This window comes from Pyrgilauda ruficollis, unplaced genomic scaffold (assembly GCF_017590135.1).
Source record: "Pyrgilauda ruficollis isolate IOZ18807 unplaced genomic scaffold, ASM1759013v1 scaffold8, whole genome shotgun sequence".
Classification (NCBI taxonomy): domain Eukaryota; kingdom Metazoa; phylum Chordata; class Aves; order Passeriformes; family Passeridae; genus Pyrgilauda; species Pyrgilauda ruficollis.
The window spans coordinates 9,193,817-9,220,886 of NW_024529932.1; the positions used below are offsets into that span (position 1 = coordinate 9,193,817).

The following is a 27,070-nucleotide window of genomic DNA, read 5'->3' on the forward strand; positions in this document are numbered from 1 at the left end:
ACTAATAGCCACATGAAGTTTGAAATTTAATTCTCTATATGTTCAGCAAGATTTGCTGTTAACCAGTCCAGTGAAAGCTGACTATAAAATCACAATGCAATCCAGACTGGCAGAACAGGACGGAAAAGAAAGAAGATACATTCAGATTTTCACAATACTGAAATGAGAGGCCTTGTGTAAGCTATAAACTATGGTGCACACCTGTATGAAGATATGATAGTTATTTCTAATAACCTCTGCAGCTGGAAATATAAAGGTTTGCTACCAATTTCTGCATTTTAGAAACACTGAAAGTAAGAATATTAAGCTTTATGTTCATTCTAGACTCTTAGAAAAAAAAGCAGGTCATACCATATATATTTTAAAATAATTCCTTTTACATTGCTGTAATATATTGATGATCTCAGTGTCAGGTTATTACAAATATTAAGCATCTCCAGAAAGATACCACTGGCTCTTGGGCTATTTAATACTGTTCATGGCAAGAACACAGGGGAAGAAGTAAACATCCATGCTTCACAAGTATGTTGAACTTCTTCACAAACAGGTTTCTGTTCTTCTAGAGAGTCATGAGGAGAGTTCAGACATGTTTCAAGGAAGCATCTTCATCCTAGTTTAAATTTCTGAAAGCATGAATTTATCTGGCTAATAGCATTAGAAGAGCTTCTAGGAGATACCGTTGCAAGCAGTTCCATCCATCAATTAAACATTATTTAACTTTTCCCACATACTTGTTTGCATTTATGTTATGTTTTGTTTGTCTCTGATTTTTTACCTCCCATTGAATAAGGATTTTTAATTTAAAAAAGACCTCCACCTGTGAAATGGTTTCTGTACAAATGAAGAAAGAAAGGAAAAAGAACAAGGTCACTGTTTCTCATCATAGAATTAAATCCAAATGTCATGGGTCTGTTTACCCAAGGAAAGGTGTTGTCTTTAGAAAGGAATGGAGTGTTTTGTTTTGTTTTCCCATAAATAAACCTTGGAAGCAGGAGCACGTGTAGATAGATGCATTCTGGTAATTAGAAAGGCTACCCCTTCCTCTAAGCTCATTTTCATTTTTAGAAATAATACACAAGAAGCCTTTGGCTATGAGAGGAAATTAATCAGGTGGGACATTCTTGCAATAGCATCTGTCTCCAGTGACAGCTTTACAAGTTAAATAAATAAACGCTGGCATAGCCACACTGCTCTCCGGAAGGGGAATAGTGAGCTCAGACCATGGGTCTTCACAGAACGTTTCTGCTGTTCATTGCCAAATCAGTTCCCAAGATCAGGCAAGTTTCACCATGTCCTTAACAATAGTTTTTAATTGTCGTTACTTAAAATGGTCTAGCAACAAGTTAAAATTTTAATGTTATTTCTCGGAGGCTTGCAAGCAGTGGCCAATAAATTACTGCAAACGTCCATGCACTCTTCTTTGTAAGATTCTGGGACGGCTGCCAGCAAGTTTCAGTGCACCAGACAGGGAGTGCAGGCATCAAAAATGCTGAATGCTCCTTCTCATGGCAAATTTGAATATTCCAAGTACATGGAATACCTTCTTAAATTGCTGATAATTTAAAGTATTCCCTGTACCTCTAAACGAGAATATTTCTCCCACCCTTCTTCAGTTAGGAGCCAAGTTGTCTGTTGCATGCAAACTGCACACATTCCTTCATTTCACAATCTAATTTAGATCTGCATTCCTACCTTCCCTCTCTGTGACAAATGAGATTTTCCCTCGCATGTTCCACGATGTAATTGTTGGTCACTGCAGTGAAAGATTTTCTTATTAAACCCTTTTTTAAAATGCTATTGAAACTTATAGCATGTTATTTATCACTGGAATAAGCTGCTCTTTTTCATTGATTTCAGTGAAGCGGTGTCCAATAGTTTGGCCTGCTTTTGCTACTTGACCTGTACCACAGCTGGTAATTGGTTTGCCAGTCCATAATAGGCCTATATATTTTGCCCTTTGTTCCATAAAAACAGCTATAATCCTACTGAAATCTTGATCTCTCATTCCTCTAAAATAATGGCTGCTGTATTGAGGAGGTTTATATTGGTGCTGTGATTCTGCAGTAAATGCAAATGCCAAGATCTTCTTAGCTCCCATGAGAAGGATTTAGATAGCTCCCAAGTTTCCAGGTATATTTAACAAATTTTTTATTGTGATATTATTAAGCATGCACAGTGGAACAGTCAAAACCATCAGCCATATGTGTTGAAGTCTAAAGGCCACAGTATTTGGTCAAAATTTGGTATGGAGAAGAATTATTTCATCAGTGTCAGAGCATTTAGATGATTTAACCAGTGGAAGATGAGACTGGGAAATTATATTTCATTTGTTATTGCCATATAATTGTGAGGATAGCATTATTTTTGTAATCCAAATGTTCTTTGTTACATTGTTGAGATCATAGAAACACTGAATGGTTTGGATTGGAAGGGACCTTAGAGATCATCCAGTTCCATTGTCCTTGCTGAGGACAGAGACTTCTTTCACCTGACCAGGTTGCTCAAAACCCATCCAACCTAGAACACTTACAGGGATGGGGCATCCACAGCCTCTCTGGATAACCTTTTCCAGTGTCTCACCAGCATCACATTAAAGAATTTCTTCCTAATATCTAATCTAAACCTACCTTTTTTCAGTATGAAATAATGTCCCCTTGTCCTATCACTACTTGCCCTTGTAAAAAGTCCCTCTCCAGCTTATTTGTGAATTTTCCAACTCAAGTTCAGCCACACCATAGCTTCAGTCACATACAGCACTGCTCTGAATGTCTTTGATGGCTTTTACAGTGCCTCTAGTTTACCTGCAGATCTTTAGCAGTATTGACCCCAGCATTACCCTGTGGGGAACACAAATATTAACCAGCTGCCAGTTGTACTTGGAATTGCTGACCATTTTCATCAAGTCTCTCAAATATTCCACTTATCTACTGAATTTGTAGTCCACCTATTCCATTGCATCTCAGATATCTGGCTGCAAGGGTGCTATGGATCACTTTCAAAAATCAGCAGATGCCTCTGCTGCTTTCACCTCATCCAGCAAGACAGATGTCTTGTCATAGCCAGCTCTGAGGTTGGTCTTGTTAAATCTGTTCTGGGTGTTCCCAGTCACCCCCTTGTCTGTCATGTGTCTGGGCATTGCTTCCAAGAAGGATTTGCCCCTTAATTTTATCATAGGCTGACCAGTCTGTAGCTGCCCAAATCCTCCTTGCCTTGCTTGTAGATGGCTTTGACATGCAGTATAGGAATGCCATGGCAAGGTGGCTACCATCTCTTACACCTTAGCTCTGCTCTGTGACTGATACACAAAAAAAATGATGTTAAAACCATGTGTGAACTTGAAGCAAAGTGTTAAAAGAAACCCTAACAGACCACCTGTCTTTTTAAAATTAATCAGTGATCAGCAGCAGCGGTTTTCTCCTCAGTCTTTAAGGCCTCCCTTTTTCAGAATAAAACATGGCATTAGCTGCCATCTCTGATTTCAGTGCCTACCTCTGATTAAGATCATAGAATCATAGAATGTTTTGGTGAATGCTTCAAGGTAAACACATGCCATAAAGCTGTGTGAAATGAGGATGGTTTTAATCAGAGGATTTAAGGGAAGGAGGGGGTAAACATTGGGCCCCAAGTATCCAGTTTAGTGCTCCAGTGCATCTCTTTTATGTTTGCCTTACTTTTAAGCTGTCTCTGATGCAGACATTCTGCAATAATACTTAGGAATTATTTTCATCCAGTCTAAAGAACCTTTTCGTTCTAGTTTTAAATTAAGGACTCCAGTAGTTTCAGTCCTTGATAAGTAAAGCAGCTGGATTTCACACCAATCACACCAAGGCTCAGTTACATTTTAGTCACAGCAGTGAAGTGATGCATGAAACTGACTGTACTGTAAAATCACATTCCTATATGGATGAGGAAATGGACTAGCTCCAGACAGTAAAACAATCCAAAGACAGGAAAAAATGCATATTGAAGCTTTCAGCAGAGAGAGTTCTTTAGAATAAAATGTGCTCTTTTGTTGGGGAGCAATAACCTGTGGTCTAGAGTTTAGAATTTAATTAGGCATTGGGAACTGCTCTTGTGTGTCAGTGTGGTGCTACCAGAGTATGAGATACATTGTTCACTGAGTACTCCGCATGCCCACCTTTTTCCCACCAAGCGCTGCAGTTCTGTTGAACAGAGTGAAAAAGAATGTAGGTGTTCACTTCCAAATGAATTTTAATGGAGGATGACTTCTGTGTCTCTTAAATTGTTTATTTAGCTTTTCTTCTCTGCTTGAGAATAATTTTTGTTTTCAACATCACTAAAATAAGACCTTTCTGCTTATCTGAGTATGTCATAGATATTCCCCTGGACTGCTGCAGTGTCAGTGTAGATGATCCAGGTTTTCCCCTCAAGCAATCTCATTAGTGGTGAAGGGAGCAAATTTTCAGGCCTCTTCTTCCTTTAGTAGATTTCTCCTTCACATCAGTTGGCTGAAGTGAATAGTAGCCAGCTACTGCTTTGCTTTACCACTTAGCAAAGCTGATGGCAAAGGTCCTGGTGAGAATGTTTAGAGGTGTGGGAAACACTTTCTTGTGGAAAGAATTGGCCTGAAAGCCTGCAGTGAGAAGAGGGGGCTTTGAAGGATGACAGTGGAGAAGAAAATATCATCTGTTAAAACAAAGAAATCAATATACCCTGGACTTGCCAGTCCTGGCAAGTATTTTTCTCTCAGTGCATGAGTATACCACCAGTCCCATTGACTTTGTGCTTATAGAAGGAGGATGATCTATACCTCTTCTGGAGAGATGCTAGCTCTCTGGAAAGAACCACTGAGATTTCATGGGGGAATGTATCATAATTGCTGTAAAATAGCAATTTATCTGCTAAATTCCCATTGACTGAGATAGCACTTTGTCAGGAAAGTGAATCTGCTACGATTTTCTATAATAGCACTTCTGATATTTATGTACCCTTGTCTCTTTGCTATCAGCCTTGTGATTATCTCCAGGTTAGAATGTAAAGGTGCATGATGTTTACAAATCAACAGCTTTTTCTACGATTAACTTAATGATGTTGACAAGGCCTGAGTCACAGAAAGGCTGAAGTGTCTTTGTTGTAAGTTTTCACATATTTGTATTAAAGCACAAGCATAAATGTTCTCAGAACCAGAGGTTATGTTATCTTTTGAACATGCCCTGAAAATCTGATATGTTCACAAACTCTAGACTGTTACCTCAGTTCTCATTTGGGCCATCCCTGTTTTCTTGTTGATGCTTCTGTTAGCAAATACTGTTTGGAGTCGAACTCAACACAAGTTCACATGCCACCCACTCCTGAATGAATTACTGAGCTTTGAACACTTAGTTGGTGGACAGAATCCTAAAGGAAAGAGGACAGAAAAGGAAGGAAAAATAAATTTATTTCCATAGAAATAGAACTCATTAAATTTGTTACTTTGGTCTGTTTCACAGTTGTGGAAAATATATTTATAAAAGCGGGTAGCGGGTTTTGGTTTTGTTTTAGCTTTACAAGCTAAAGCTAGAAACAGCATTTAAACTCACATTTGATAGTCTATAAGTTCATTTTATGGCTGGCTTTACCACTTGTTTATATGACAGATCTCACATACTAGGCATTTAAACATAAACCAACTACTGGCATTCAATGGGCCTATTAATTTTCATTGTATTTATTTGTATGCCTATTATAGTGACATTTACCAGATTAAATTAATGCTGCTTAGATTGGTTTCTCTCCCATCTAAAAATGAATTATCTAAATTCTGTTCATAAACAGTATAGACAAGCAACTTGAGGAAGAATGCTCTCCTAAATGCTCTTGCCAAGGAAGGGATGAATCACTCCCCAAAAATGTTTCTCTAGTGACCACAGGAAGGGCCTTGTTTTTGCCCATAATAAAAAAAATAGATCTTAGCATCTAAGTAAGCCAGGTATAAACAGAGGAGGGAAGAGATTGGCAGAGGTGGAATCTCTTGCCCAAGGATCCAGTGTGGAGTGACAAAGCAAATAAAATGACCAGTCTTCAGCTTTCAGGCCAGTATTTTACTGCAAACCTTCCCTGCACCTTTGTAGTTGGTGTGATCTGTGCTGTGGCAGTCAGTGGGAGAAGGATGACAGGCTGGATGGCCACCTGTAATGATTTAAAATTGGTAGGTTTATGTTTATTTGTTTGGAAATCACTCCTATAGTTCACATATTTTTCAACCTGCACCCCATCACTCTGTGTTATTGACTGCTCGGGGAGCAGCATCAACCAGAGGAATGTCCCACACTAACCTCACTAATAAAACTTCTTTTGCATTGCAGTTGACCTGGACAGGTTGAATGATGATGTGAAGCGTTACAGCTGCACTCCAAGAAACTACTCTGTCAATTTAAGGGAGGAGCTGAAGCTGACAAATGTCGTTTTCTTCCCCCGCTGCCTCCTTGTCCAGCGCTGTGGCGGAAACTGTGGCTGTGGGACTCCAAACTGGAAATCCTGCACCTGCGTGTCAGGGAAAACAGTGAAAAAGTATCATGAGGTATTTTCATTCTTTCTTTGTTACTTCTTTTGGGTATTTTTTGCTTCCATGGATTCTGAAGTCTTTTCTCAGAGCTGTGTGTGCTGCTTGTTAAGAGACTATGTGTGTGAGAGAAAGGGATGTTGGCAGTATTTATGTGTAAGTTAACTTAGAAGTTGGAGAGAACTTTGGCCACCTCTGAGTAGATGCCACCACAGCATCCTAATGAACTTTGTTTCAAGAATGAGCCTTATGTTGGACTGATTTTTCCCAGTCAAGGACTAATACAAAGCAAATGTATATACCACTGGAAATACTCTTTTTAATAACACAGAGACATGGGTTCCTTAAGATATTTGATGTCATTTCCTCTTGCTTTAAACTTATGCTCACACTTGGAAATTGCAATTAAGTCCCTAGTAAACTCTGTTCCCTTCCAGATTTATTACTTATAGAAGGCAGCTGAATCATTCAGCCTTAGCATTTTTTTCCTCACTCAGCAATTTTTCAGGAAGGCAAAATTTTTGCATAGGAACAATGCCCATTATTTTAATCCATTCAGGATGCGTCTAGAGAGGAATAACACAATGAAAGAGCATTTTGTATTCTTTCCACTTACACAGTATTTTCAGATCAAGACATGAGCAGTGTTCCCTAAAGTGAGCATATGTAGGAAATTTACTTGGTAGTTGCCTTCCAGTTGTTGGAAGGTAGGGTAGCTGTATGCCATGCCAGCTTCTGACTTCTGACACATATCTCTTGTAAGAGTATGATTTACCACTTGGCTTAAGGCCCAAGTGAAAATGAACTTTATGAACTTCAAACCTGGATGCGATGTAGGTTCATAACATTAAGGCATTATCTTGAGAGACCCTGGGGCTGCAATTGAAGGCCAGAGCAGTGTGGTTACTCTTTTCAAAGGTAAGAGATATCTTCTCACACATAACTGCAGAATACAGCATACTCCACATGCTAGGACTGGAGAATAGTTAATATTTTCTCTAATTTTAAACAAGATGCAGGGGATGACCCTAGTAATTACAGAGCAGAAAGCCTTATCGCAGTGGTAGAAAAGTTAATTGGAAAAAGAAATTAATAATATAAAGCATCTAGATGACTGTGAGCTGATAAAATTAACACAGAATGCCTTATATATGAATAAATACTTATTCATTAGCACAGCACCACAATATTGCACAAGAATGCTAACAGGACTGGCACCTCCTGCAGAGAGCAAACAGTCAGCCAGACAAGATCAGACATGGATTAGAAGCTGGTTAAGAGATAAAAAGCAACGAGGTGGAAGAGACAAGCAATTTTCTAAATGGGAAAGGGCTATCTGAGGGTGCCCCCAGTACAAAGATTATTATTTCATGTGTGTTCAGTCTGGAGGAGTTGAACAGAGAGGTGGCAAAAATGACAGGTGGCACAGGAGATAACATACTTGAACAGCAGAGAAGGCTGTGAGGAATTTCAGAAGGTCTTTGTAACTGCTTATAAATGCAGGTTAGAAAAGCAGCAAGCATTAGGATGAGTGATCTCAACTATTTATTCATATAATACTGGGTGTGTGAGGGGAGGAGGAAGAAATGAGGGGTGGAAATTGGGCTAAAGGTCAAACAATGAATCCCTGTGAAGAGCTTCAGGAAAACAGTTTAGTGCAGTGATAAGAAAAAGACAAGTGACAGTCTTCTTCAGGAATGGAGGTGAAGGGGTAGTAACACAGTACATATTGTGGTCTGGATAAATTGGTGGGGGACTTGACCATTGGTGCTTAAAAAGAAAGTCAGGACTAGAAAAAATAAAGAGAAGCAGCAAGCATACATCATGAGAGATGTAGGGGAAGATACAGATCAAAAACATATTTAAGGAAAGTGGCTCAAAAGTTTTCGATCATTTCATTTAGGAAAAAAAAATCTAAAGAGAGGACACAGAGAAAGATAGAAAATAATGAATAGTAGCTAAAGGAAGATTAGACCTTCCTAAGTAATCTTTTTGTTAAGAAAAGAACAAGAGAGAGACTGGAAGGGAGCTAAATTAAAATTATAAAAAGGAATTGGGTTTTTTTTTCCAAAGTAAATCGGTATGGAATTTCAACACTTAAATATGAGTTGTGCATAATTCAGAAGATTTCTGAAAGAACTAGAAGTCAAATATAATTAGGAATCCTGTGTTACAGCTGTATCAGAAATTAAGTCAACTGTTGACAGTAGCTAGAAAGAAAAATGCTGATTATAAGTATGTTGTAAAGCACTTACTTTTTCAGGTGTTTTGAAATAGGTAGTGCTGGAATACCACAATATCGCACAAGCCAGGTATTGCTCAGCATCAGGATGTCATGAATTATGACTGCCCCAAATTAATCACTAAATTCAGGAAATTCAACATTCACTCAAATATATCACTGCTAATTTATTTTCCTACTAATTTCTACTCCAAATTCAATGTCTGAAACACTGTCTTGAATATGAATTCAAGACAGTGTTTCATCTTTAACATTAAATGGCCTTTGTAAGTTGAAATTTAAATTTTATCCCTTAGGGATGAATTAACAGCTCACTGAGCAGATATTTAGCCAAGTGTCTCCCATTAACATGAATGGAAGTCATGCAGATAAATTCTTGTATGACATACTAAAGATGTGTCCATTAATTTTAGTCCAAAATGTTTTCCACTTTATTATTATTATTAGCCACACACAGTTAATCAGTTTTATTCTTATTCTCCTTTGACACTTTAATTTTCCTTAAATACCAGGTGGAAAAGGCACATGCCAGTTTTAGAACCATAGAGCCAGTTTACTCATTTAAAAGCCAATTTGAAACCCACTAACCTTATCCAAAGAGCCTTTACTTGCATAACGAAGGATGGAGCTTCACACTTTATGAAATCCCCAGCACCATTAATTTGGTTAAAAAGTTCAGCCTTCTGCTGCAGGAGAACATAGGCCAGATTCAAACACAAGTCTCAGTTAATTTGATTTACAGAAGACACCAGAAGGAAATATTAGGTGGTGGAACAAAGAAAGTGTTTGAAGTAGCTGAAACTGAGTCCTGCAGACCCCAGACCCCTTCTCTTGTCAGACTGATTTTCCCTAACTTCTATCCTGGAGTTTCATCTGCTGAGCTCCTGAACCTGCAAGAGCTTTGTGTCCTGCACATGGATATGCTTGTCCTCAAAGGTAAAAATGTCTCTGGAGATCATTTAAAAATTCCCTGGCATTTCTGAGCTACCTAGTATTTCTGTGCAAGACAGGCAAATTTTCCAGAAGCGATAGGCTCCTTTTTGGCTTTGTGGCAAGTGCTGGAGTAGCTGCATGTTGGCAGCTGTGGGGACCTTAAAGTCCAGGGCGTTTCTTGAAAGAGAGGCTTCTAGTCCAGAGAAATTTCAAGGTTATCTTCTCCTTATGCACTTAATGCTTTTTAGTTCCCTCTCAGTTCCTGTTCAAAGCCTCCCACTGTAATCACTGAGCACTCTCTCCTGGCCTAGCCTCTCAGGACTAATAGCTGTCATGTGGAGCCTTTAATTTTCCCAAGCTGAGAGTGCTGCTCCAGTTCCCTGAATGGAATGTACAGCTCTTTTCTATCATGTCTGACTGTAGGAAGTGATGCAAAAGCAGGGAAAATGAGAACATGAGATGGCCACAGTAAGGGGTAGCTTTTTCCTTATTGCCCTGGGAGATGTCAATCATGAGATCTTTGGTCTTCTTTATAGCCTGGAAGTTTGCCATGACTTTACCAAAATACTCAGCAGTTTTTTAGAAATGAATGGGGTCATAACTTGGGTAAACAGATAGTTTTATTGGTGGGTTATTTTTTTTTCCTTGCAGGAGTCTTGTGATGCTCTGTGGTTTTCCATGGCTTCTGGGTTTGCTTTGGAGCAGAGCAAATACTCTGGACAAATACTCATGACTTACCACATAGTGTCACGAACCCTTCAAACCAAACAGGCCAAGTCCTGGCAGTGTCTGCAAACATCTCTCAGGCATAGTCTGCCATGAGTGATACTGAGTTATGTTGCAATGCTCTGTGCAAGGGAAAGACAAAGCAATACATGGAAGTGGATGCAGCACACCTTAATCAAAGCTCAGCCTACTTTATAAAGCGGACCTGATATAAAAATGTGTTTCCCACTACAGTTCATTTCCTTAAAAATGCCTGGAGTTTCTCTTTAAAGAGGCACAGGCTCTAAACCTGGAGATTACTCAGCTCAGAGCAGGTGTAGGGGAACTCAGGCCAGGACTCAGATCAGCTGGGGCTGTACTATCCAGCCAGCATGCACATATCTCAGAGAAACAAGAAATCAGTTTCCCCATCTCATTGCTGTACCTGATGAGATGTGAAGTGCGTTTCCCTGGGGAATATGTGCTCTTAAGGTAGCAACCAGAATTTGTCAGAATGTGTAAACCTCTGCAAACACAGTGCTGAGCTGCACAACTAAGGGACATACAAGGAAAAAATAAAAATGGTGCTAGCTGATTGCGATTTACCTACTTATTTGTCTCTCCTGTAAAGCCTGATGTGTTGTCAACTGTCTATAAGGTGCTTCTTCCCCCACTCCTTTTTGAAGAATTATGCCTCAATTCAAGTTCGATGTTGACTGCAGCTTGTCTGGTGCCTTCACAGGATGTACATTCAGTTGATTCTCAGAGAAAAGGTTTTGGTTAGTATTAGGGTGGCAATTTCATAACCTTTGGTTCCCTTGAGAGAGGCAGTAGGTACCCCAGAGCACACAACACTGTATCTTGGCACAAGTTTCTAGGGCATAAAAGCAGCTTCAACTGAACCCAACATTGCAAAGGGAAAACAAGGCAGAGGGAATATTACAGGGGAGACGAGAACATGGGAGCACAATAGAGAATTAAAAAGCAGAACTTCAGTAAGACAAACTTACTGCAGTGGAGTTAAGAAATGTAACTAATACAATTTGATGCTTTTGGGGCTTTTTTCTTTTCTTCTTTCGTTTTTCACAGAAATGGGAAGCAAACCTTAAGGAGGCACTTGAGAGAAAGGACAATAATTCTCAGCCTATCCTTACACAGGGAAAGATAAGATAAGTGGTCAAAAAATGCTGCTGACACAACAAAGGGAATTTGCTAAGGGATTAAAAAGAGCTAGAATCATCAAAGCAGTGTGCAAGGAATATGGGCTGATTGCTGTATGTCCTAGAGTTGATAGTACATGTTTAAAGGAGATAAAAGGTTGTTATGGTAATAAAGGCATAGAATTAGCCTGACAAAAGAGTTAATTCATGGAATATTGTACAAGAAGCAGCAATGGGATTTATTTGGAAAGCAAGTACAAGGAAACAAAATGAGTCAGAAATGACTGCTCGGTCACGGGATGAGCAGAGAGTGCACAGAAGTGCAGTGAGAGAAAAAGATTCATTTTTAGCTAGATGAAAAATGAAGTTTTTTGGTTGACATCTGGAAGTGAAGTGAGACATCCTGTGACATGTCAGGACAGAGGCAGTTTGTGAAGGAGGAACACCTGTGTCTGATCAGTGAGAAAACAACAGCTGTAGCATAATGCACACATAATTCCTGACAAGATCAGAATAAGTGAGGGTCTTGTTGATGTCCCATATGTCAAAAACATCATAGCTTTAGTGAGTGCTTCAGGTGCTTGAGTTTTAAGCCAATTCATTTTTTCCATGTTTGTTGTATTAAAAGCAGGTATTTCTTATGCATACAAATAAAAAAAACAAGAAACAATAATCCCATCTATATTTAATAATCCCTTACTTTGCTTGCTACCACTGATCAGCAAGCCAACTCATTTTTCTTGTTCCCAATACCCTGTAATTATCTCTGGTAAGAAAGCATATATCTTTGGGTCTATGTCATTGGTTTAGGCTATGTTCCTACTAGAGTAAAGGTCCTTGTGCTACATTATGAACCACATTCCCATAATACTTGGCTTCTTATACTCAGAGCACAGCTAAACCATGTGTGACCTTTGGATTAGATAACTTTCAAAAATTGCAGAGTAAGATTTTTTTCTGTCTATCAGAAGTTGGATCTATGTTGACTGTTTTGCACTTTTGATGCTTCCTCTTTCATGAATCTCAGACAAATATAATTTGGTTTTTATGCTAGAATGGTGTTATTTTTAGATGTGCAGAAGGAGATTAGATAATGCTGCATAGCAGAATTTTAAAATAAGTTCTGCAAAGTACAAATTTCACTATCTAAAATAGCATCCAGAGTTGCTCACCATCCTCTGTCACAAGAATATGAAGCTAATTAGATAGTGGATAAGCCATAGTCATATTATCGATTTTCTGTAGGCTTCTTAAGCTAATCAGAAAGAAAAAAAAAAAGCCGATTTTTGAGTGAGGCCTTGTTTTTCTGTTGGTGCTTAAAATACTGGTCAAGAATTTAAAAAAAACATGTTACTGTTGTTACGAATAAGTAAATGATAAGTCAAATTCCTCAGCCTGTGAGGAATTTTATTTTTTTTCTTTTTTAAGTTTTGACTGGGTTTGCTATCCCTGTTTGCTTTTTGATAAAACAGAAATCAGCCATCATGGACTGTCATGGCTAAATGTTGCCTGACCTCAAGGGTCAGTGATACCTGGCCAGGACCATCAGCAAATGCTGAAGGGATGGTTCACCTCATCTGGCTCTACCCATCTAACACTGTGAGTCCAAGCTTTGGGCTCCTTTCCTAGTCCCCAGAGGTAGCCCTGCCAGAGGTGGGTGTTCCAGGTGAATCATGCTCTGCAGTTCTACTGGAGACATGCCATCCATGGATCCGAGTGAACAAGTTCTCTCCAGCTGGGTCCTTTTCCTGGCAGTCACTGCCACTCTGCTGTTCTTAGCCCCAGACCCTGAAGTGCTAAGAGTTCTTAAGTGTTCTTACAGACCTGCTGAGATGATAGGGGCCATCAGCCCTGACTTTCTGTGCTCCACAGGCAACAGGAGAGCACCTGCTGCCCCCAAAGCACAACCCAAACTGGTACCATACACCTCCTGGAAAGGCAGCCCTCAAACAGGCTGGAAACGCCCCAGTTCCCTGGAGGGCTGTCCAAGTGGTGCATGGGTCTGACTTAAACATGTGTGCCCTGATTCCACTTGAAGTTTTTCTGCCTTCAGCTTCCAGATCCTGTTTTTTTGTCATGGCTTTGATCTCATTTAAACAGGCTTTCAGAAACTGGCATCCAAATTCAATACATGATCAATGAGCAAGATTGCTGGCAGGAAAACACGTGTGAGCATTTTCTTTATATTTCCAACATCACCACCCCCAAAGAAAGTTATGTGGAGGCTACAGTCATCTTACCTTGAAACTTCTCAGATGCTCAGGCACATCTACAAAGTAGAATGCCATCCAGCATATTGGTGTGATCCTGTGGGGATATCTGCACAGAAAATTCCTTGCTGCACTTTTTTTTTGTATCACCTGTAAGCACCAAATCCAGCTCCAAAGCAGAATAATCTGTCTTGATTTAATTTTAATTATTCTAATAGTTTGATGACCATAATTTACTCAGTGTTTGATGAGAGGGACATGGCTGTAGTTGCATGCTCTTTGTGAGGCAGTGATCTGCGTCTGAGGCACTGCAATTTGATGAGAGGTGACAGACACTGATCCTTTAATTTGAAAACTACAAGGTTGTTCCTTTTCACCCTTAAAAAAAAAAGCCCTTTGAGCATTCTAGACCTGTCATATCCATATTTTCTTGCAGCTCCTGATCCCATGAAAAAATGAGTCATTAAATGTCCTCAACAGAATTTATTTGAACTGTTCTCATTAATTCAGTAGTTCCTCAGTGTTAAGGCTGTGACCATGTGATAAATAAACAGCAGCTATTTGCAGAATAAAGGCTTGTCTTCCTTCTACTGTGGTCACCAGAAATGGCCTTATTTCCAGGTTCTTTTCAATTTCCTTGTACTTAGATGAAAATAAAACTACTAGGTGGGAGTGAGACAGGGAGCTTTGAATATCAGTTCTGTGATCAGCTATTAAAGTAGCTCTGGAGAAGGACCTGGACAGGCTGAATCTGAGACCACTTGTGTGAGGTTCAGCAGGGCCGAGTGCTGGGTCCTGCACTTGTGTCACCACAGCCCCAGGCAGTGCTACAGGATGTGGCAGGGTGTCTGGAAAGCTCTCTGGCAGAAAAGGCCCTGGGGGTGCTGGTTGACAGCAGCTGAACATCAGCCAAGGTGTGCCCAAGTGGCCAAGAAGGCCGATGGCATCCTGGCCTGGATCAGCCCTGGTGTGGCAGCAGGAGCAGGGCAGTGACCGTCCCCCTGTACTCAGCACTGCTGAGGCCACAGCTCCAACCCAGGGAAGGGGAACAGAGCTGGAGAAGGGTCTGGAGCACAAGGCTCACATCTGTGGGTGCTCAGGGTGTTTAGATTGGAGCAAAAGAGGCTCAGGGGGAACCTTATCACTCTCTCTGAGTGCCTGAAAGCAGGGTGTAGCAGGTGGGGTGTGCCTCTTCTCCCAGATAACAAGCATCAAAACAAGAGGATGTAGCCTCAAGTTGCAGCAGGGGAGATTTAGACTGGATATGAGGGAAATTTTCTTTACTGCAACGATGGTCAAATATTGAAACAGGGAAGTGCTAGAGTTGCTATTCCTGGAAGTATTCAAAAAGCATGTGAGATTTGGTGTTAGGGGACAGAAGTTAGTGATTGACTTGCTGGTGCTGGGATGAGGATTGGACACAATGATCTCAGAGGCCTTTTCCCACCTAAAGGACTCTATGATTTGATAATTTTAGCTGTGTTAAATCACTGTTTTCCTGTCTTGTCTGAGGAAGTGCCTGACAGTTAATTTTCTTATCAGCAAAGCCTACATACTGTGCTCATGCTTCTTAATAAAAAACATAGGGAAAGTCCCCAAGCTGTCAGATGGTCTGTTAACTTAAATACAGTCCACATCTTTGCTCTCATCCCACTGCATACTTTGATTTGCTCTAGCTGGAAAAAATCAGATCTACCTACCCTATGATTTTGCAAGCTGCCAGTCATCGGGATTGGTCATAATTTGCTGGAAGACTTCTTTAAATAAGGAATTTATCATGGGTTCAGTGTCAGCATCTGTACTTGATTTTTAAAGTACATTTTCTTTGAAAAAGCATTTTTGAAGTTGTGGTCTATTTTTAGCTCTGTAATAGTTGCAGCAACCTGACTGGGTTCAGTTCCTTTGTGCTTGGGATGACAGTGTGATACAGCAAATTGTCCTAGTGTCCATCAGGATTTATTGCATATGCAGATGTAAACAATGTTGGAAATCAGTTCAAAGATACTATATTTCTGTTGCTCAAAAAAAAAAAAAAATTTTCGTTTCCATATTTCTAACAGGGCAAAATAATTCTGTTTTCCCAACACAGAACAGCAGCGTGTCTGTACCTTGCTACCTTGCTTAGGCACAGTCCTTCCTTCCAGTATTACGTAGGCTAAATATAAATTTCATCACAAAACAGAGTACAAAATAATAGACTGTGTTCAGTGTTTATCACTTCTGTTATAGCTCATGACTTTTCTAGCCTCAAGGCATTAATGGCAGAGGTCTCATCCTGAGAGCTGCTAACCTGCCTGCCCTTCCTCACCCACCCTGCCCAGCATCTCTGGTTGTCCTTTGGCAAGTGCTTCACATTTACTTTCTGGGGCATTCTAATTCTGTTGAAAATGCTAATACTCTGTTGATCTGGAACACAGCCTCTTATTCCCTGTCATTTGTGGACCCATCTCAACTCTTGTATGGTGTTATGACATCAAAATAAACTGCTTTGAAAAAAGGAAAAAGAAAAAAGAATTGTTGAGTAACAGAGTGATCTGTTAGTTATAAACCAGTATGATCTGTTAGGACAGAAACATGAGTGCTTCAGTGGCTGAGGTGTTACAGATTTTTAGGTCCCACTTCCCAGTTGGCCACTGGCTTTGGGAGGTCATGCACTTAAAAAGACATCTCTCCATCTTTGAACAAGCAAGAGAAATCTAGCTGATCTGGCAGTCACTTGGGCAAGCTAGCTCCTTTTTGCAACCTTCCTAGGGGTCTTGAGATCATCTTCCCTAGACAGAATTTTTTTAGTAGTGTCTATTGTGATGCATATTTCCCTAGGAAGTAACTTTGTTTTCTTGTTTGCTTGACATTATTCACATTAAATTCTTCAGAAATCATTTAGGTTGAGGCAGATATTTTTGAGGTAAGCCAACAAAACTCAGATTCCACCAAAACTCAGTGGTATCTGACACATGTTTTGTGCAATCTGCTTCATCTCCTTCTGCCCTTCACAAGTATTTCAGTTTTGGACCAATTCTAATGATATGTGCTTCAGAAATTTCAAATTGTGTAAAAAAATGTTCCTTGTTCTTAAGAGCAGAAATATTCTACAAGGGAGAGGAGGGACAGGGCAACTCAAATAGGAATGGGACTGCAAAAATGAGCCAAAGGAAACCTGCTTGATAGTTCGCATGCAAAGGAGCAGCTCTGGACATGGTTAGGAAACTGCGTGATACAAAGATACCTGACGAGGGAAAAAATACAGTCTGTCCAAGCTCCAGGACAAACAATACAGCAGGATGTCAAAGTGTGCAAAGAAAAAGCTGGAAATAAAACAAAAATGTGTCCAAATTAATGATGGTCAGGGCCATTAAGGGCTGTTGGTGCCCTTGGGGCCCCAACATTCTCATCCTCAGGTCTCCAGCAGCGTTTTCTAATTCAGTGCATTTTTGTTGATCCTCCCAGGTGCTGAAGTTCGTCCCTGAGGCTGGGCATACCAGAAGAAGAGGCAGAATCAGGAACAACATGTCCTTGGTAGACATACAGCTGGATCACCATGAGCGCTGTGATTGTGTCTGCAGTTCAAGACCACCCCGATAAAAAAGGAAAAAAAAAGAAGGAAAAGAAAAAACCAGACACACTAATTGCATCTTACCGGACATTTACTTTCAAGCAGGATTGCTCTGAGGACCTTTACTCACTAATCATTTGAAATTTGCTACTAGCCTGCCTTAGCAATTAGCAAAAAATCATTGCTGTGCTGATTAGTGTCATGGCAACTAAACAGATATAGAATACATTTATGTATCAGCATCCAAGAATTTAGGATTGTGGTTATCTGTAGCTACATTCTGAGGATTGAGATTTTAAAAGCTCAGTTGCTGTCCTTAGGCACACAGTGCCCACTGAATTTTAATACCAGGTATGTAGGTATTTTTGGTAGCTGGCAATGAAATAGCATTGTGTTTCTTTTTCACTCACCAGTTCCTACACTCAGATTCTGTTCCCATTTCTACCTCCTCAGCTTTCCTGATGGTAGGTGGGGTTTTATGGTGGGTAAAAATGAGGCGAGAATTTGAGCCTGTAGGAGTGCAAAATGGTTTGCCCCACTCTCAGAGGGAACTTCCCAGCATTCTGGCCCAACAGAGTGAGATAGAATGCTTAAAGTCCATCATTACATAAAATCACACATCAGTAAAGTCAAATCTCGCTGTTTGTACTCGAGCAAATAGTGTGCTGAAGTTAGTAGATGCTTTGCATAAGCCAGGACACTGAGGGTGGTAGGGGGTGCTGAGGCTGGAGCTTTTGCCATGGTGGCTCCATGGCAGCCATCACCCAAGTGCTTCTGCAAGAGGGGGCTCCTGCCAGCTCCCCAGGTAAATAAAACCTGTGGGCTGGAACTGATTTTGGTCACTACCTACCTGATCTGGATCCCTGCCCCTTGCCCAGAGGGGCCCCACAGTTGCCCAAGAGGAGCCCCCTCTGCCCAAGAAGGGAGAGCCAGACCTCCCCTTGGATCCTCCTCGCAGCGTTTTGAGGAGTGCCATGCTTTCCTGTGGAGGAGATGAAAAGAGGGCACTTGTTTGTTGAAAATATTGATTTGTTTTGCAGTTGTGTTACTGGGAAACAAAACTGTGTTTGAGATTTAATTGTCATTATTTGGTTTGTGATTTCTTTATTTGTTTTTTAACTTCGTCATATATGCATTAATCTTAGTTATCTGAGGTTAGTTGTTTCGTTCCAGCTCTGCGTATTGCCATGGTTAAAGTGTTGACAGTGAATTTCTTTTTTTTTTTATTGCATTTTGCTGAAGCGTATTAGCTCATTAAGTATTGTCTGTCAGTCATCGAAAATGTGCATCAACTTCCAGAAAATTATTACTAAATACCACCTCATAATAAAATTAGCACTTTAAAAGCTACAGCATGGCTTTCTATGCCTTTTAAACTATTACAAAAGTGCTCTAGCTGAAATAAGAAAAAAGATCCTTCCAAACTAGCGTTAAGGATTTTCAAATGCTGCTCCAAAAATGTAAAAACCAGGCAGATGTAAGTTTTGCAAAGAATTGGAGTTTTGATCATGAATGTAACAGAGGGAATAGGGTGGCACATTTAATGGCTGAGGTTTTATGTTTTATAGTAGACATAGGCTGCATCAAATCATCTTGTCCATGTTGGCTCTTGTCTTTCTGCCTCTCTGAAAGAGTGAAGTAGGTTGACAGTAATGCATTATAATTAGTGGAAAATGGCATGTGCTATAAAATACAAGGCCTTCAAACCAGTATGTTTTAGTACTCCACAGGTTTGTTACAAAAGCACCCTAATGGTCTCATTTTCCCTCTTCATCAGCTCAAGTATTTTGTAAGTGCTTTTTTATAATTTTAGCAAAACTTCGCTGAAAGATCCCTTAGAAATGTTGTGTTACTTTCTTTCCTGTACTTTAACCTTGGAGATTCAGAAAATGTGGAGATTTTATTATTTATATTAATTTTTCCTCTCTGGCTCCCAGATGTCTGTTTAAAAATGCTCCTGAATGCTTACTTGGGAAGTGATTCATCATTTTTCAAAGCAACTCACATTTAAAGAACAGCCCTGTACCCAAAGATTACCACCTTCATTTTGTAGTTCAGGACTATTTAAAGAACATCTCATTCTTTTTCTGTCTCTAGCTCAATAACACGATTGACCCAGCCCTTCCATAAGTCTTAGCTAAGTTTGGAATAAATCTGCGTGCAAGACCTTGGCAGTACGGATTGTTTCTGAGATACTGAACTCCTGTTTGTATCTCTGACTGAGTCATGCCTAAGCACTCTGATTTCATAGCTAGCGTTGGTTGCAGGATACACAGATTTCACAAGGCTTTGTGCTCTAAGTGATCCTTTGATTCCCACCCTCCAAGGGGGACTGGGCAGCAGGCAGTGCTGTGCCACACCAGTGTGTGCCACGCAGCACCGCCTGCTTGCGCAGTCCCACCCCTTCAGCTGCGGGTTGTGCCTCCTGATCGGGGAATTTCAGCCTTGGCTGGGAGCTGAGTTACCCCTGGAGGCAACTGGGAGAGGCTCTGCCATAGTGTGCCTTCGTCCAAAGGTTGAAATCACACAGTTTGGGAGCATTCCTTTCTCTCCTTTGACTGTACAGAAAGATTAGAAATTTGATTTGGATATCTAAGTGGGATGCACAGAGGTAGATTGTATGAATAGTCCTTTTAAAGACTGAGCAGCTGAGAATTCAGCTGAGTCAGACAAAGGCAGCAGTGGATGCCAGGGTCCAACAGAAAAATTCAGATGCAAAGTAAAAAAAAATCCTCTTGCTTAATGATAGGTTTGCCTTCTTAAATGTAAGCTAAGCTTGTCACAAAGTTTAAAGTATTACTCCTGGGGCACTTACTAATTAATGGAACCATTCAGTGCTTCCTGCTGCCATACAGACACCATGCTCCCAGCCAGTGCAGGCAGGTCAAGGATGGGCTTTGTGTGGCAGTGTGGGGATGATAACATACATGTGAACTAAGGAAAACTCCCCAAAATCCAAGCCCCGGGATGCAGTGACCCTGTTGAACTCAAAAATCAGAAAAATTTTTCCTTTTTATCTGTTAGCAGAAATTGCAAAAGTGTACCTCCATACTTTTTTCCCTCTTTTGTCTTTGTATAAAATTGTTATGTTGTTTACATACTATTTTAAGTTAATGAGCAAAGATGTTACAAAACCCTAATCTGGTTCAGTTTTATTCGTGGAATTGGAAACCCCCCAAAATAAATACATTTTCAAAGGCAATTCAGAAAGAGTCCTAATTTTGAACTACTCGTCAGCTTTTTATTTACTATATTCTTCTGGGATAGAGCCTACTTTCTCAAGTGCAATCTATGTATATTTTTTTTTTATCTCAGTTAAATGCAGCTTTCCTAGCAGTACTTCTTACTTGATGCAGTATGTAATGTGTCTTATCTTGATGAAAAAATAAATACTGCTTTTGAAAGAAGATACTCTGAGTGATTATTCATATTTGGATGAAGAAAAACCTGTTATTTACTGAAAGACATTTCTACAATATGACATCATCCACACTCACAAGGTCTCCTTTTGAATTTTAGCAGTCATTCTCGGGAGCATCAGGGAAGGACCAAAGTGCAATTTTGGTATAATCGAGTTTGAACCCCCGAGCTGGCACAGCTTCCTTGTGGAGCAGCAGCAGTGTGACAGCAGCAGAGCATTTCTTAGAGCTGGATTAGGGCACCCCCCCGTATTTGGTGCTGATCTCAGCCTGCAGGCTTGGCTTGGCTCCAGGAGAGATGTCCGCACTCGTCTTGCTATAGCTGCTCCTTACTGCCGAAGGAAGCTGCTGCAGGAGCTCTGCATCTCACCTCAGCAAGGGCAGAGCTAAGCATCCAATGTGTGCCAGGCAGCTGAAGGAGCCTAGGGCCTCTCGAGCTGGGCAAATCTGAGCTGTGCTTCTGCGTTTGGGCATTTCCTCCAGCTTTGCCAGAAGCAACTTTTGCTCTGCTGTGGCAAATAACTTTCAAAGCTTTGGTAACTACTTTCAATTTAAGGTTCTTGTGTTAAGATGAAGCTGCCTTAGGCCTCCACTGGATCTTGGACTGAATAAGAACATTAAATTTTTGCGTAATTGATTATTCACCAGCCAGATCCCCTGTCTGATAAGGGAAATACAGACAGCGTACAGTAGCCTGGGAACCCCACTTTTTAGTCGGTCCTTGTGCATGAGCACCTTTTTCTGTACAGTAATGCAACTGATCTGAAACAGTCAGCCATACAGAGGATCTTATTTATCCTCTTTGGTCCTTGTTACTCAGAGCAAAAAAAAATACTGTATATTTTTTCCATTTTTTATTTTTTAAAGGCAGTCAGAAGAGATATTTGCTAACATTTGCTAACAAAGGAATCATTTCTCATTTCTCTTGCATACAGTGAACAGGGCCATAGTTAATGGGTAGAGGAGATATTTTTTGCCTTTTGGAAGAGCACTGAATAAACTTCATAGACAGCAACTCAGCAACTGCAAAATGTTCAAGGATGATATAAAGCTCCTCCCACCTGGCATTGCTACACACCTCCATAAGTAATGGCTAGCTAACACCAGTTTGTCCTTATGCTCACAGGACAAGGAGTGTGTGAGAGAAAGCTTTAATAAATCTGAAATTTGGAAAGCAGCTCTGCATCTCTCTTAGTCTGTAAAAGTATATGGTTCACAACATCATTCAGGAACTCACCATCACCTTTTTCTAAACACCTTTTTCTTTTTTTAAACATTCTTCTTCTCCTTTTTGAAGAACACAGAATCTTCCTCTAGCTAATTTTAAGATCTGTAACAGCTGTAGAAATATTTGCCTGTAAATTTAGTTAAGATTTCTCTTGTTCTTGCCCATACACACTGCTGTAATGTAAATTCAGCAGAAGTCCAATTTGTACTTATTCTCCCAGGGGCTCCAGTGCAGCACATAATGAAAATTTAGAAATCAGTATTCCTGTCTCTCATTCTAGGAGTTTTAACTTTGTTTATTGACAGTCTTGGTGAAGTATGCTGAAATAAAGATTCATAGTTTATTTAGTCATTCATTAACAGGCTGTGAAAATCTGCTTTAAATGTTCAAAGTACAAATTCAATTTTCCATTTCTTTTCAAAGAATCATAGAATGGCTTGGGTTGGAAGGGACCTTAAAGATCATCTAGTTCCAAATGCTTCTCCTAGAAATGGAATTTCCACACCAGCAAATGTTCTGCCATGAATAATAGGAGGGAAATATTCTAGGTTCAGTCTGTCTTTTAAAACTGATCTGACTTAGGATGGTCTGAAATTCTTGTGGCAAAAAATTGTATTTCAAAACTGAGTTTACATAACCTGATTTTTTTTTGAAACTGAGTTTCAAAGCCTCATTTATGTATTGCTTATAGAAACTTGCTGTGGCACAGACATGCTTTAATAAAAATGGAAATAGTTATGTAATAACAGTTAATGTATTTGATGCTCCAATTTCAAGCTGACAAAGATTTCTGCTTCACTTGAAAGAATTTCAGTTTCAGAACTAGTACAAAGCAAACAGGATAAAAACGACCTTCAAATATTTTGACATAAAGGGTCAGAAAATAACCCTTAACTTTTATTCATTGCATTTCCTTAGAAAAATTATAAGTGCAGATATCTTAACCTTTTTGTTCTGAGTGTGGAGAGTATCATCTCAAGTAGGGAATACACTGAAATGACCTCTCTCTGAAACCAATTTACCCTTTCTGAGATGAAGATGGTCTGGAGAACCACCCTTCATATCAATGCAATTCTGTCAAATCATTCTTTGTGCTCCCATTCTTATTGCCTTTTGTCAAAGAATAAAAAAAATTCATTTGGTTTGGTAATACTGTCCTTCCACTTGCATGTACTGTGGGAAGAAAGAGGATTCCCTCCCCCAAAATGGGGGACCACTTTACATTGCAGAATCCCAGGCTGGCTGAGGTGGGAAGGGACCTCTGGAGATGGTCTTGTCCAGCCCTCTGTTCAAAGCAGAGTCATCTACAGCACTACAGCAGTGCTCAGTCCTGTCCAGTTGGGTTTTGAATTTCTTCAAGGAAGGAGATTCAGCTCTTTTTACTAGATTATGTAGAGCAAAGGTGAGGCATTAGTTTTGACAAATTGTGTGGAGACAGAGAAAAGTCTGATGAACCCTTACTGTGGCCCACGGAAGACTCTCCAGTCTGTGATGACCAGGCCTTTCTCCCTGCCACATATATCCAATAGTATCACCAGGATGTTAAATTCCAGGACCAGAAAAAGTATCTTAGGTGGTGTGGGGAGAAGGGCTAAACATCCACGCTGGAGGATTTTCCCCCAAGGTACTGTAACAATTTTTTAGCTTAAATGTTTGAAGACTTCTACCAGTGCACAAGACGAGCAGAGGGACACATGGTACAGGAAGGAGCCCCAGTCACGTCACCACAGCAATGGAGACCCCACACCCTCACTCCGGGCTGTCCTGGAGAGTCTCAGGGATGTGGAATACCCATCACCAGAAGCCAAGAGGACAGAGTCCCCATCACCCCACAGAGGAGGAATGGTGACTGCCAGGGGACCATCATGGGAGGGTGAATGCGTCAGCCTCTATCTGGCTGCCAGGCTCAGGAGCCACTAACACTGTTCAGCAAGCAGGGATCCCTTATACATCAGGGAAAGACTGGAGACTGCAGTTATTTTGCAGCTTCCAGACAGATTCTCTCATTAAGGCACAGGAAAGCAAATTGTCCAGCTTTCCCAGAATATACAGGTCAGAGGCAGCGCAGAGCAGAGCCCCCAGAGCATCTTCCTGAACTTGCAGAGCACCTGATGTAAGAGGCCTTCATTAAATTGTTCTGATACCCAACAGATGGCATTCATTGCAACCTTTACATCAAAATACCAACCCTTGGATTCTGTTGCTAATTTATTTCAAAAGGTCAGGCAAGGATTTGTGTGCCCTCAAGGAATTGATCACATTATAGGAAGCAGCACTTTCAGTATTCAAATAACCTCACATTGGCAAAACACTGCAATTTTCTCAGTTAAACTGTATCTGAGCGCCAATTACACAACTGATTATTAAATGAAGATAAGCCATGTAGGCTTGCATGAAGAAGACTAATTGTTTTTTTTCAATTAAAATGAAGACACTTGGGTCCAAATTAGGACCCTGACAAGAAAAGGTAAGCAAATTAGTTTCACTGGAAAGTGCAGCTACCGCATACCTGAAATGTTCAGGAGCAAATGAGTCAGCGATTTTAATAATCAAAATGGAAGTATCCCTTGAAAAGTCCTTCTACATAAAGCTAATTCAAGGAGCAAATGAAAACTAGCCCTTGAATACCATAGCTGATTGCAATGAGCTATGGCCAGCATCAAGAGCTTATTATTTTATCGGAGTTCTGTCTGACAAGCATTTTAAGAAGCTATGCAATGTTCAGCAAATACCCAACTGCTGTTCTTTACCCCTCACAAAAGTGCTTATTGAAAAACAAAGACCAAAGGGTACTCATTGGATAGACCACAGCTCCCATGGACATGCAAATCTATACATTAAAAAAAGCCACAGCATGTTTAGAATGATTTGTGGGTGTGTGCTGAGGGAGTTTTCTCATGGCTGATGTGTTTACAGGCAGCAGTTTGCTTTTAGTTTCCAAAACACTATGTTGAATATTCATGGAGGACCCTACTGAATAATCAACAGCCGCTACAAGTAGGCAAAGTAATAAACCCACCTATCAGCTGAAAGTGATAACCCACCTATAAACCACATTTGAGGCACCTGCTAAGTCAACTGTTCCTCCCACTGGCATCTCCTGCCTTTTCCACTGCATCCTGACACTAAACCAGATTAACATTACACAAACTGCAGTGTCTGATTCCAGACGACATTGACCTTCAGGAACATGCAAGTAAACACTTGACAACTGGTTTGACCAAAGAACCAACCTGATAGATTTTAGCATATCAAAGTGAAGGCTGGCACAAAATATTGTTATTTACTCTTTATAAAATGTGTGTAAGCCACAAAATTACATGCAGCATAAAGCAGGTAAAAAGTTGCCTGTAGATAAATGCTGGAAATTTTAAAAACCATTCTAAAGCCTTAACTCAGAGAAAACTTATGGAGGCTGCATGCTACAGAAAAAAAAAAAAAAATTATCTATGTGGTCCTTGAAAACTGCAAAGGACCTTATGAACTTTCCTGCATGTAGAGCACCTGATAAGGTACCAAATAACAGAGAAACTTGCTGTACAATAGTGTGTAATAAATTACTCTTAAGTTCTAGTGATTTTTATGGTCTCAGGAATTTTCCAGAGTAATTTCTTTAACTTTCTTTAGCATTTTGTTCCAAGCAGCTGCTTCTCCTCAGTTTAATTAAAAAACCAACAATTCCCTGATCAAATGCATCTTGGGAACTTATCTGAGTATGCATGAATATAGCCACAATATATATAAATATTTTTTTTTCATATACAAGTATACAAACTATTCCATAACTCTATATTTAAAAATAAGCAGAAAACGTTCAAATCCTCCACTAAGATAAAATTCATCTTCAGGTAAAGAGAAATATTCTTACACTGTAGGTAAATTTCCTTTCTTTAAAAATCACTGAAGTCTTTTAATACAAAAGCTGTGCAAGACAGTCTCATTTTTCTCTCAGTCTTCTCTTCCAGGCTTCCATTGTTCACACAAGTAATCCTGAGATGTCTGCTCAGCACAGTTACTGAAGGTTGTTAGTTGTAGTTCATTGAAACTCTTCAGCTGAATTTCTTTCTGTGAATTTTGTAGTTTGGCTTTTCTGCACAAGGCTTGAAAGATTGCCAACAGCTACACTTTGTCTTTTGGGTGTTTAAGCCTACATCAAAGAAATGTGCCTTTGACAGAGAAATTCAGTGCACGAGAAAAGAGGAAACGCTACATATACCTCTGCCAAGGTCTTTGAATTCCAGGCATTGCTGTTGACCTCAGACCTCTGTTAGAAGAATCCCGAGGTCTTACAGTCTCAAGATATAGCAAAGCCTGAAGGTCCTAGGGAAATGGTGAACTGCATGAAAGCATGAACATCCTCCTTACCTTATTTCACTTGCAAGCAGCAACCTTGAGCTGTAACTCCTAGAAAACCCTCTAGCACTATCATCTTCATCTATGGTGGTAATTAGTCTCAGGTTCATAGGGCCACAACCTATGGAGAGAGGAGACCTTAAAGAAGTTATCCAATATGTACTACAGCAGTCTTGACAGAGTGGGAAAAGATACACAAGGATGAATGATGAATATGAGCCTTCTTTCCTCTAAAAGCAGCAAGATTAGTCTGGCTTTGAGACTTTGCTTCAATTCGATAACATGATTGTACACTGCTTAACAGATGTTAGCACTGGATAACTAAGGGAATCTTTGGCCCAGAAACCCAGCATCGTTAAAATGTCTGGTAATACGTCTCTGGCCTCGCCTTTTATCCTCTGACAGTCACAAGGGAGAATCAGGTCGATGCAGGGCAGCTTCCCTGACCATAACACAAAATCTAAACCAGGTCAGGCAAGAAGAACAGAGAGGAAGAAATGCTCCCTTGTCCAGGTCACCCAAAATTTCGCTTTGGTAGAACTTCTACAGCTTTGGTTCCTAATACATACGGCTAATTAGCAGGTGGTGCCATAAGAAGTAGGGGCTGGTGAGGCATGGAAAGAGTAGCTCACACAAGGCAATTCAGAGGGTTATGAAGTCTTTTTGATGAAGGTTGAAGGCTGGTCCCAGTAGACACATTTGTAGATGGAAAGTTGAATAATTGGACTGAGTTGTCACTGGTAACTAAACACACCTCTCCCTAAG

The 27,070-nt window shown here is 40.2% G+C and overlaps 1 protein-coding gene across 5 annotated transcripts in view; it reads left to right on the top strand.

The window, feature by feature from the left end:
* PDGFD (platelet derived growth factor D) overlaps nt 1-20,712 on the top strand; it is a 138,422-nt gene extending 117,710 nt beyond the window's left edge. For all 5 annotated transcript variants that reach the window (XM_041487342.1, XM_041487343.1, XM_041487345.1 and 2 more), the window contains 2 exons: nt 6,306-6,520; nt 17,200-20,712. In XM_041487342.1, the coding sequence (XP_041343276.1) occupies nt 6,306-6,520; nt 17,200-17,334 (350 nt within the window). In that variant the 3' untranslated portion in view covers nt 17,335-20,712. The remainder of the gene's footprint in view (nt 1-6,305; nt 6,521-17,199) is intronic.
* The last annotated feature ends 6,358 nt before the right edge of the window (nt 20,713-27,070 follow it).